Source organism: Callospermophilus lateralis, chromosome 11 (genome assembly GCF_048772815.1).
Source record: "Callospermophilus lateralis isolate mCalLat2 chromosome 11, mCalLat2.hap1, whole genome shotgun sequence".
NCBI lineage: Eukaryota > Metazoa > Chordata > Mammalia > Rodentia > Sciuridae > Callospermophilus > Callospermophilus lateralis.
In genome coordinates this window covers 6549109-6561151 of record NC_135315.1, presented here as the reverse complement: position 1 = coordinate 6561151, position 12043 = coordinate 6549109, and the positions used below count along the sequence as shown (strand labels likewise).

General features: G+C 58.3%; 2 protein-coding genes across 3 annotated transcripts in view; both read right to left on the bottom strand.

Annotated features, from left to right (window-relative positions):
- LOC143409549 (CMRF35-like molecule 8) overlaps window positions 1–97 on the bottom strand; it is an 11930-nt gene extending 11833 nt beyond the window's left edge. For both annotated transcript variants that reach the window (XM_077110529.1, XM_077110530.1), the window contains exon 1: window positions 50–97. In XM_077110529.1, coding sequence (XP_076966644.1) covers window positions 50–92 — 43 coding nt within the window. In that variant the 5' untranslated portion in view covers window positions 93–97. The remainder of the gene's footprint in view (window positions 1–49) is intronic.
- Window positions 98–6980: 6883 nt separating this feature from the next.
- On the bottom strand, window positions 6981–11546 carry LOC143642250 (CMRF-35-like molecule 4). Its single transcript, XM_077110531.1, has 4 exons — window positions 11468–11546; window positions 9625–9960; window positions 8914–9028; window positions 6981–7046 (listed from the first exon to the last, which is right to left on the bottom strand). Exons 1-4 carry the CDS (start codon window positions 11526–11528, stop codon window positions 7022–7024), a joined length of 537 nt encoding a protein of 178 aa, XP_076966646.1. The 5' UTR covers window positions 11529–11546; the 3' UTR covers window positions 6981–7021.
- Between the last annotated feature and the right edge of the window lie 497 nt (window positions 11547–12043).

Below are 12043 nucleotides of genomic sequence, written 5' to 3'. Positions count from 1 at the left end.
CCTGCCTTCCCTCCCTTCTGCAGACCCTCCCTGGACAGAGGGCCCTCACCTGGGAGCCAGAGAAGCAGCAGAGCCAAGGGTGGCCAGGCCATCAGGCCTCTGGGCTCATTTCTCCTGCAGCAGAATGTCACCGCCGGGCGCCAGGTCTGAGAGGACCCAGGTTCCAGCCCCTGGGGAGGTCAGTCTCCAGGGCTCCCCACTTCTGCTTTTCTCTGGGGCAGCGTGCTGCCCGCTTGTCTTCTTTAGTCTGTTCCTGGGGCTGGGGACAAAATGGAGAAGCTGCAGGGCCAAGCACCCCCGTGGTGGGCCCAGGGACTGTGCTGTCCTAGGAAAGCCAGGGACGGGAAGGTGTGGTGGGATGGGACCCGCCTGGCCCCAAGGTGGCAGGACTGCCCTCACCCCAGGCCTCCAGGGCCAGGCTTCCTTCTGGCCCTGTCACTCCTCCTCTTCTCCTTGTGGTCAGATGTCACCAGTGGAAGGGGCACATAGAGCCTGTGTCCTCAGCAGTGGGCCTGCCCCGCGGGAGGCCAACCTGGAACTGCCCCTCCATGAGCCCAGCTCTAGGCCTGACCCCAGGTTGGCACAGTGGCCCTAGAGTCCTGAATGGTTCCTGGTCCTGGAAATGTGTCCTCAATCTGACTGTGACGTCCACAGGTCGTGACCTTCCCCCCCTCCCATGTAGCCCCTGTGGCCCTGAGCTGGGATCCAGCAAGGCAGCAGGGACCCTCCCCTCCTCCACACGCCTGTGATAAGTGCCCCCAGCTGGCACAGAGAGACCGGGTGAGCACAGGGTGCCCTCATCCTAACGTGTACCACGTCACCCAGCAGCTTGAGCTTTTGAGTCAGGGCACCCACCCCAGGGAGCCCACACTAGCTCTGAGGTCCCAAGAGTGTCCCCTCCTGCCACTCCCCAGGAGATTCACTTTCCTGCTTCCCCCTGGCCACAGGAGGACCCTCCCAAGAGGCTTGATGGTCCTACTGCTGGAAGGTGAGCACACAGCCTGGCAGAGCTTGGGGACATTTTTCTAACAGCCAGGAAAGGTGACAGGCACCTATAATCCCAGCTACCTGGGAGGCTGAGTTGGGAGGATCCCTTGAGCCCAGGATTTCAAGGCCAGCCTGGGCCTCATAGTGAGGTCCTTTCTCAAAAAGAGAAGACAAATTCTATGACAATGTCATGGTAGACTACGGCCTGAGGAGACCAAGACTCTGGTGTTCATCTTGTTGAGCTGATCAGGGAAAGTGAGAGAGGGCCACGTTTAGTGGATTTCCTGCCTGGTCATGGGGACAGTCCCAGAAATAATGTATGTGTGTAACAATCACACACCACACACACACTGAGGATTGAACAGATCCCCAGTCATTTTTCTTTCTTTCTTTTCTTTTCTTTTTTTTTTTTTTTTGAGACAGAGTCTCACTAAGTTGCTGAGGCTGGCCTTGAACCTGTAGCTCTCCTGTCTCAGCCCCCTACATTGCTGAGATTACAGGCATGAGCCACCACACCTGGCCCCAGACATCTTCTTTTAGTTGTACCATGATCCCAAAGTCATTGCTGCAGGCTCAAGTGTCCAGAATACACAAAGAAGCAGGAGGCTAGATACTCGTGTGGCTTGTCCACTGGCCACCAAATGACACACCAGGGAGAACCTGGCAAATCACCTGGAGATGCAGTTCTCCTTAGGGATGGGAGGGAAACGCCGGAACTCCTGCAGGAGGAACAGGTCCAGGATCCCATCCTTGCCGTGCCTGGTGGTACTTGTCTTTTGTCCCTCACCCAGATCCAGATCCAACCTCCCCGCTGCCTCCAGGCTTCCTACTGGAGACGTGTCCCCTTGGAGAGAGACTGTCCCAATTCGGGAACAACACTTTTGAGTGTTTTCATACCACCATGTGACTTGTTCCCACAAAGGACCTGTTGTTATTGACCTTGAGCAGAAGACACAGTTGTACCCAAGGTCACTTGATGGCAAGTGGAAAGTCACAGATGATGCAAGGTGACCTCATGACCTCGGAAACCCAGGAGGCAGCACCTTCCCACAGCTCCCTGGCACCCATCACCAGACCCAATGCAGAGGGAGACAAACCCAAGGACCCCAGGGCTGAGCCCCCTTTCCAGGGCAAGGAGAGGGGTCCTGCCACAGCCACAAAGCCTCTGGCCCTGTTGCAGTCTCTTCCCAGTGTGGACACACGCACTGGAAGCCACGGGGAGGGTATTGGTGGTGATGCATTGAGTCCTGCCGGCTGGAGGGTCCTCAGGAACGATCTGGGTGTGGACAAGCTGGGGAGGCGCTAGACAGGGTTCTGCCCTCCAAGGCAGCGCAGCCAGAGCCCCTCCCAGTGCAGCCTTCTCCTCCCTCCACCACTTCCTCCCCAAGGAAGTCTGAGGGGGTCTCAGGGAGAGCACTGACCGGTGGGTGCCTCTGCAGTGCAGCCAGAGCCTGGCACCAGGCCCTGAGAAGCAGGAGGCCGCTCACTGTGGTGAGGCCCAGGGAAGAAGGCTTGACAGCCCAGGGAGCACCTGATGGAGGCGGAGAATAACTGACAGCCCCCAAGGGCCCCATGTCCTGTGCTTCTGCTGTGGCCAAGTGCACACAGCTGAGGCTCACACCTGTAAGATCCAGAGACAGAGCAGACCTGCAGGACACACTGCCAGGGAGGATAGCCAGAGGACAGAGGCTCCTGGTTTCTCTTCCCTGGGGATGGGTGAGACTAACTGCAGTGGCCTGACCCCACCCCACCTCCTGCCCCTCCCTGGGACCCAGGGCTGGGTGCAGCTCGGTGTCAGAGCACTGCCCAGCACAGCAGGGCCCTGCTCAACCCTAGACCTAGACTGCAGACCACACCAGAAAACGAGGGGGAGACCACACGGGAGTGAGGCCTGGCCTGGGGGACCTGTGTTCCAGGCATCCTTCAGTCCCTGGGCACAGTCCACACCTGCTGGTCATGGTGGCCATGACATGTCCCCCTCCTGTCCTGGGGGTGCTGTGGTTAGGATGGACAGAGGAAGAGGAAGCTACAAGCAGCCAAGGCCCTCAACCCTCCCCATGCCAAAGTTTCCAGCCTGTGAAGCCCTGTTCCACATAGCCCTGTCCCAGATCTCCAGAGAGGAGCAGAAAGGAGACAAGGCCCAGCAGCTGACCTGCAGAGCTCAGCAGGGGCTCCCAGGGCCAGCTCAGGAAGGGAACAGCACCCAGGACCTGCCTCCCCCTGGAGGAAGAAGGCTCTGGCTTCCCCATATCACACTGCAGAGTTGGGGACATGCTCAGTGGATATTCATTGGCTGGAAGGGAACAGGGTGGGGTGGGGCTCTTCCACTTCATTCCTCATCTACAGCCTCCCTGTTGCACCCCTTCACTCCCCCGGGATTCACACAGTCACCATCTCAGGAGCCACAGCAGCCTCAGGGCCACCTCCCAAGCCCCTGTCCCCTGCAGGGCTCATTTCTGCGTTTGATCACCTGGATGCCCTGCACGCCCTCCTTCTCCAGGAAAGACTGTAGGACTTTAGGAAAACAAGGACCACAAGGCCCTGCAGCCTCAGCTCACCCAGGAATTGGGCAGAGGGGCCCAGAGCCACTGCACGGCCCAGGGTAGGGGACAAGAATCCTGCAAAGGGGCAAAAGGCTTCCCTCAAGCTCTTGCCAAAATGCCCAGCAGGGAGAAGGGAGGGGAGGAATAAAGACGTGCAAATGTGTCAAAGGATCATCCAGCTGACAGCAGACATCAGGAAACGGGACTCAGCCCCTGAAATCTGACCCCTTGCCTCATTGGAATGGCTTCTCAGTAAAAGGGGTCAGCCCTGTGCTCTGTCTCTCTTTCCATGGACTCCTGAGTTTAGAGCCTTCACCGGACTCCCCCCTCCCCCACAAAAAGGTATCTCTGTGTGTGTGTGATTATTTCCTGCAGCCCAGTTCACCTGGAGTGACCCTGAGTGTTTAGTCATGAAATGTGACAGTAAAGACTTTCCTGAGAAGGGAAATTTCTAAGTTTTTAGAAGAGTATGGAGGAATTAAAAAATTTTTAGGGTACCAACAATTTGTTAAGCAAGAACAAAAATATAAAGCATTAAAATATAAATATAAAATATAAATATAAAATAAAAATATAAAGCATAAATGAAAATATAAAATAATTTGCTACATTAACATTTTTTTAAAGAGAGAGAGAGAGAGAGAGAGAGAGAGAATTTTTTTTTAGTTTTCGGTGACACAACATCTTTATTTTATTATTATGTGGTGCTGAACATCAAACCCAGCACCCCACACATGACAAGGGAGAACATTACCGCTTGAGCCACATCCCCAGCCCAAACATTAACATTTAAAACTGGAAGCCAGACATGATAGGGCACACCTTTAATTCCACTTGGGAGGCTGAGGCAGGAGGATCATGAGTTTGAGGCCAGTCTAGGCAAATTAGTGAGACCCTGTCTCAAAATAAAATTTTAAAAGCGAGATAGGGGCATAGCCCAGTGGTAGAGCACTTGCCTAGTTTGTGAGAGGCCCTGGGTGCAATCTCTAGTCCTAAAAAAAAAAAAAAAGAAAAAAAAAGTCTATTCTCTCAAAAGATCCACAAAGTCAACAAACTGGGAAAGATATTTAGGACCTGTAAAGAATTTCTACAAATCTAAAATCAATATGAAAACACAGCGTCACAACAGAAAATAGAAGTTCACAAAAGATAAAAATCTAAGTCACACAGGTGGGCAGAGTGACAGATGGACACAGCCAGACGCCACTTCCCACCCCTTAACCGGGAGGAATGGGGAGTCTGGCAAGGTTCAGGGAGGGGGTCGGCTGCTGGGGGAGGGGTGGGTACAGTGACCTGGGAAGTGGATGGGAAGGGCCTGGTAGAGTGGAGTCACAGGGGCAGTAGGGCCTAGGGCCAGGCTCCAGAGACATGTGGAACACGGGCCAGGGAACAGGGTCAGGGATGTTGGGGGCAGCATTGTGAGTGATAGAAGCAAAACCACAATAAATAAAAAATAAAAAGGAGAAGAGGAAGACGGGGGAGAGGAGGAGGAGGGGGGAGAGAGAAAGCAAGAGGGGGGCCAAAGAGGACAGGAGGAGAGGAGAGGAGAGGGAGGGGGGGAGGGGAGAGAGAAGGGAAGGAGACGCCTCAGAGGACAAGGGACAGGAGGAAGAGAGAAAAGGACCAGAAGAGAAAGAAGAAACAAACGCCCGGCACATCAGGGCAGCAACACCTCCATGTGGACGAGTCCCCAGGTCGAATGTCCAGGGGCCATCACAGGACTCGGGACTCAAGGGCACATCAGGGCTGGGGTGTAGCTCAGAGATGGACACCAAGCTGCACGCGGCCTGTGTCCCATCACCGACACCAGGGAGGGGGAAGACCAACATGAGCATCAAATCCTGTTTATGTAAAGTTCAACAATGAGCAAAGCTAAGCCTCGCGCCCTGGGGACCCTACGCATGGGAGTGCAGACCCTTCGAGCAGGTGGAGGAGGAGCATGCAGCCCTGTTAGGGCCCCCAGGAGGGTAGGAAGGAGGCACAGAGACCAGGAGGCTGCATCACGTCAGCGGTGCCCGTGACAGGCTGGGCTCACGGGCTGCAGTGGCCTTGGCTGGAAGTGCACGCCCTAGACACGCCTGTGTGTGATGAGCCAAGGACAGGCTTCTAGAAGGTCACAAAGGCCTCAGAGGTTCTAATAGAAATGCAGATAAGTCAGGAGTTGTCCCCTCCTCCAGCAGGGGTGTCCCTGGAGGTGGCCTCAGGACAGCAGAGGGCACTGGTTCTCACAGTCATGCTGCCTTCACCTGGACCTGGAGCTTCTCTGAGGCCTGTTCACCCAGAGGACAGCACTGAGCATGCTCAGGAGCAGGAGCACCTTCAAGACCAGGAGCAGGAGGTGGACACTGATGACCAGGGGCCTGCGGGGGACATGGGAACCGTGAGCTGTCTCCTCACGGGGAGGCCCCAGTGCCATGCACTTTGCCTCTGTCCCTTACACCCAGGTCCTGTGTCCCCCGGGGTCCCCATGAAGACCAACCCTGACCAAGGCAGTCCCACATAAAACCTCTCAGTCCCCACATGACAGCCCAAGAAGGGCCCTGGACTCAGCATGTAGGAAGGGCATGGCCACAGGAAAGATGTGAGGGGAGCCCAGGCGTCTAGCAGGGACCCGGTTCCAGGGAGGGATTTCTACCTCCCCTGCCACATCTGGGGGTTACCCCTGGGTGTGGGGGTCTGCAACCTGCCATGTGTCAGCGTTTCCACCTTCCACGGGAAAAGGGACTGTGTGTTCACCCACAAATGGCCCTGGCCATCCACGTACAGGCCACATGAGCTGTGGACTCCCGGCTACTGACGGAATGACCCAGCCCCAGCTCAGCCCCGCCTGCCTCAGAGGACCCGGTCAGGAAAACAGGCTGACATTGTGACCAGGCGCGGGAAGGGAGGCAGAGGGCAGAGAGTGCCAGGGCCACCAAGCACCTGCTCCCTGCCCAGCAGGTCCTGGGGCCCTTGGGCAGGACATTTGTGCTCTCTCTTCCCTCTGCCTGGGCCGCTCTCTCCAGATCCCAGGTGCCTGTCCCCAGCCCTGCAGGCTCCACTCACATGGCCCTAGCAAGGCCTCCCCTGATGGTCCCGTGACACATCCCCCACCCCCCCCACTCTCACCCCCACCAGGACCAGTCTGCCCAGCCCCCCCTTGCTGTGTCTAGACCGACTGTGCTGACCTGTTCACTCCTGAACCACCACAGAACAGTGCAGGCCACGCACGACTGCCTGGTGGTGGCCACTGTGTCCCAGTGCCAAGAAGACACCTAGCACTTAGTAGGAGCCTCGTGGTGAGGGGTGGGATTGGCGCATGCAGATGGGGCCCAGAGAAGGGAGACCCAAGTGCCCCCAGGCCCCTCAACACCACTCACCCCCAGAGGCAGAGCCCTGAGTCCAGGCCTTACCCAGGCTGTGGGTGGGCACTGGGGGTGTCCTCTATGGTCGTGAGGGGCCAGGTGGGTGTTGGTATCGACGTGGGAGGACTCTGGGTGCTTGTGCGGCTCTCAGGGCTGGAGGCTGTGGTCAGGGCTGAGGGGAGGCACAGGTCAGCACACTCTGCCCCTGGTTTGTTCTGACTCACACAGGCCAGGTCACTTGGAGCCTGCTGGACAGACGTCCTGCATCCAGCAGTCTCCTGGCCACAGCTGGGCCTGAGCAGGGCTTCACCCCGCCCATCTCCAGGTGCACTGTGGCAGGAGCACTCCGCTGGGAGGACTGGGTTCCAGAGGAGGGGCGGGGGCTCCTGGGAGGACCCTGCAGCAGGGCCAGTCCATGCACCACACCTCTCCTCCTGCTCCCCGTCCCTCCTGGGGACAATTACAGTGAGCCCTACTGTGTAGAGACTGACACAGGGAAACCAGACGCAGGGCCCTGGGCAGGGACACGGACAGAGTGACTTCAAATGACAGCAGAGATGGTCTGTGGCTCCACAAGGGATGCTGTGGCCCAGGACCACCAGGTCCACTAGGAGCAGAGTCCTCTCAGGAGTCAGGAAGCCTGCACAGTGGTATGGGTCCTTTTTAGAAGGACCCCAGGACCATCATGGAGGGACTAGTGACCCAGAGACCATGCACAGCGGAGAGGGGGTAGGTGACCCAAGTGGAGGTGCCCTTCTATAGGGGAAGCAAATGCTGTGAGGGTCCGTCCCAGAGGGAGGGTGGAGACAGGCCCAGGTGAGACACGGGTCTCCTTTAGAGAGGACATGACCCTCACCTGGTCAGGAGGTCAACAAAAAGCCAGGGACCCAACAGCCAGTCCCACCCCACTTCTGGAAGGTTCCAGACCTGGACTGTTAGAGTGGGGCCCAGGGAGACACTGGAACAGCATAGGTGTGCTGTGTGTGCACACACAGGTGTCTGCATGGACACACACACACACACACACACACACACACCAGAAGCCAGCTTCCACAAAGGCCTGTGCACACAGACACCCTGTTCTGAATCCTGGAATTACCAAGAGCACACCCTCCTCCTCCATGTCTTTCTAGGGAGGGAAAGGCCATAATCTTACATATTGTCTGGTGGTGGCCACTGTGTCCCAATGACAAGAAGACACCTAGCACTTAGTAGGAGCCTCGTGGTGAGGGGTGGGATTGGCGCATGCAGATGGGGCCCAGAGAAGGGAGACCCAAGTGCCCCCAGGCCCCTCTGAGTCTATGAATCACGGACCCCAGGGGCCACGGGAGCCCCACATTTGCAGCCAGTTGTCAGAAGTGCTGGGACCTGGGCTGCCCCAAAGTGCAGCTGGTGTCTTGTGTGGGGTCCTGGGGTCAGAGCCCTTAACCTGTGCGTCTGCACGGACTGCAGTGGTCAGCACCAGGAGCCAACTGCCCCCCTGGGTGAGGTCAGGTGGGGAGCCCATGACTCCCAGGAATGGCCTGTGCCTGCTTGCATTTTTCTGAGGAGTCCACAGAGGTGCTCAGATTCTCTGTGAGGTTGAGGACCCCCAAGATAGACACCCACTCAAATTAGAGGGGAGACCCCCAGACTCTGGGATCAGGCAGGCCCAGCCCAGCCCCACACCGGTGCCCATGTGACAGGTGAGGTTGTGTCACCTGTGAGATGTAGTCTGTGAGATGATCATGGGAGCAGGTTGGGGTCATCAACCAAGGAGGCGCCAAGGAGGACAGCGTGTGGGGCTCTGGGCACCCGCAGGACAGCCCCAGCCCTCATGGGTGGACACTTGCCTCCCCCTCTGCCAGCCCCTCCTTGGTCTGAGCCTCTCTTGAGGGGGCAGGTCCAGTGTGGTGGCCTCGGTGACCCAAGCCAGGTTACACAGACTGCAGCTTCCAACCTGGGCCTGGGGCCAAGGGTCAGCAGGGGTGTGACTCCCTCCCCCGAGTGACCACACAGCCCCCCATGGGGAAGACCCCAGTCAGGGACAGGACACTTACTCTGGGCGCTGGCCTTGGTCGAGGTCCTGGCTGCCGGGACCAGAGGTGGCACTCTCTGTGGCCAGGCTGGTGGACAGTGCACTTGTAAGTGTCCCTGAGGTTGCTGGTGTCAAATCTACAATGACACCCAGAGGTCTGTCCTGCAACCCGCCCACCACTGGGGGATGCCTTGGGCCTGATTTCATGCCAAATGCTCACTCAGGAAGGGGGCGGGCGGTGACCCAAGGCCAAAGTCTCCCCAGGACCCTGGGAACATTTCTGTACAGGACACAGGTACCACCCCCAACAGGGCTGATTCTGTCCTGCTGTGAGGGCCATGGCCCCCTGAGACCCCCGGGGTCACCACCCCACACCCAGTCTAGTCCCCCTCCCATCACAGCCACAGGCTGCAGGGATATCTCACTGCAAAGACCACTTGTCACTTGTGCCACCTCTGCCCACTGCACCATCCGGGCCTTCTGCCCCTCTGCTCCGCCCTGGGTGTCCACACAGAGCTCTGCCTGTCCCTGTCCCCAGGGCCCAGGGCGGGCTGTGGCTCTCTCCCCTGCAGGCTCTGCTCCGCCTCCTTCCCTGATTGGCAGCTCCTCAGGGCTGGGCAGCTGTGGGCTGCTCCCCTCCTTGGACTCCCTCCCAGGCTCCAGCTGTTGCTTTCTGATTCTTGCCCCAGGTGTCCAGGTCCAGGCAGCCCAGGCGCTGGTGGGAGGAGCTCACCTGGCTGCACCGTCACCTCAACTTTGAAGAACTGGTCAAAGCCTTCGTACCATGGTGTGTCCACCTGGCACTCATAGGAGCCTGCGTCCTCCAGGGTGAGGCGCTCCATGGTCACTGTGAAGCTGAGGTTTGCAGGGTGGTCGCTGATGGACACTCGGCCGCTCCGCACCTCTCCCTCTGATCCTCTAGTCTTCACAATATCATAACAATAGAAAACTGATTTTTTGCACCACAGTTTGTTATCGTCCTTGAATCCTTCACCATAGTGACACTGTACCATCAGGGATCCTCCCACGATGCCTGTCACCTTGCTGGGGCCACTCAGAGGAACACAGTCTGAAAAACAAAATTTGGAGGCCTTCAGGACCTTAGGCCTGACCTGAGACTGTGGGACCCCCGAGTGCACAGCCCCGAGACCCTGGCCTCCTCCTCGTCCCTTCAGTGCCTGCTGCGCCTGGCACAGGGAGACCACTGTGGACGCACCCTCAGAGCACAGCTGCTCACAGCTGCCCAGTAGTCCCTCTGTTCCTCTGCCAGGGCCAGTAGGACCCCTCTCCCAGCCTTGGGGTGAGGTCCCCTGCAGAGAAGGCCTTGTGACACTGCCACAGGTGGGACACTCTCTGAGAAGCTCAGTAGCAACTGCCAAGGTGAAGCCACAGGGGCCTCAGGTGAACCCGGGCTTGGGCCTCAGCTCTAGTCTGCATCTCTGTGTGCTCAGGGCCAGGGCCTGACCTCTCTGAGCCTCAGATGCCAGCCACAAAGTGGTGGGTGACCATGCAAACCTGACATGGCATCTGGGGGGTTCAACGGAAGATTATGGATAGGATGGGGCCAGGATCAGTGGAGAGGCTGCCCAGCATGCACCAGGCCCAGGCTCCACCAGCCCCAGGAAACAAGAACAAAAATGGGGAAGGAAAAAATATTGATTGCGGCTGTCAACTGCTGGGCAGCTCATATTAGTGAGCCAGGGGAAGAGCTGCTGTTAACTTCTCTTGACCAAGGAAACAGGAGCTTCATGTGACACGACCCAACACAACCAGGTAACCCTGTCTAGTCCACGTGAGAAATGGAGAGAGGAAGTAATCACAGGTAGAGAGAATAAGAGCCCAGAGGGGACTTTGTAGAAATTCTCTAAATAAATGTGTGATCGGGATGAAGGTGTGGTTTTCCAGAAAGACACCAATCAGTAAAATTGGCATTTATGAGTGTTTAGTAAACAATGCTAATTCCAGCCTCCTCCATCAAGACGCTACCCTGGCCTGGTCCTGACACTGTCCCCACCTGCCCTGTCCCTACATCTCCTATCCCCACCTCTCCTTCCCTCTCTCCTGTCCCCACCTGTCCTCCTGGGGACCACTGACCCCTGGGCCCCACCAGGACTCTTCCCACCAGCCTCCAGCTGCCCTGGCTGAACCCACCTGTCCCTGAGATGGAGGCCTTCTCCTCCTCGTCCCCTCCTTCCGCTGTACCCCAAACTGTGGACCTGGGGGCCTCCCCAACACAGGCCCAGGTGTGCTCTGGTGCCCTCTCCACCCCACCCCCGTCCCCCTGCCCTGCCCCCCCGTCCTGGTTCCCCAGACCTCTCTCAGGGCCCCTCCTGGGCACACCCTTTGCCCTGGGCAGCACACTGGCTCCTCCAAGGTCAGGTGGGCTCAGGGGAGCCCTTGCCCCCTCCCTCCCAGGGGTGTGGTGTTTGGCGAGTCCATCTCACATCATGGACACAGCGCACTCCATTCTGCGTCTGCACAGAGACGTGCAGCTGGGGCTCCTCACGGGACGCCTCCTGGCCCCCCTCCTGCCTTCCCTCCCTTCTGCAGACCCTCCCTGGACAGAGGGCCCTCACCTGGGAGCCAGAGAAGCAGCAGAGCCAAGGGTGGCCAGGCCATCAGTCCCCTGGGGCTCATTTCTCCTGCACAGATGTCACCGCCGGGCGCCAGGCCCCACAGGACCCAGGTTCCAGCCCCCTGGGGAGGGTCAGTCTCCAGGGCTCCCACTTCTGCTTTTCTCTGGGGCAGCTGCTTCCCGCTTGTCCTCTTTAGTCTGTTCCTGGGGCTGGGGACAAAATGGAGAAGCTGCAGGGGCCAAGCGACCCCCGAGGTGGCCCTGGGACTGTGCTGTCCTAGGAAAGCCAGGGACGGGAAGGTGTGGTGGGATGGGACCCGCCTGGCCCCAAGGTGGCAGGACTGCCCTCACCCCAGGTCTGCAGGGCCAGGCTTCCTTCTGGCCCTGTCACTCCTCCTCTTCTCCTTGTGGTCAGATGTCACCAGTGGGAAGGGGCACACAGAGCCTGTGTCCTCAGCACTGGGCCTGCCCCGCGGGAGGCCAACCTGGAACTGCCCCTCCATGTGCCCAGCTCAAGGCTGACCCCAGGTTGGCACAGTGGCCCTAGAGTCCTGAATGGTTCCTGGTCCTGGAAATG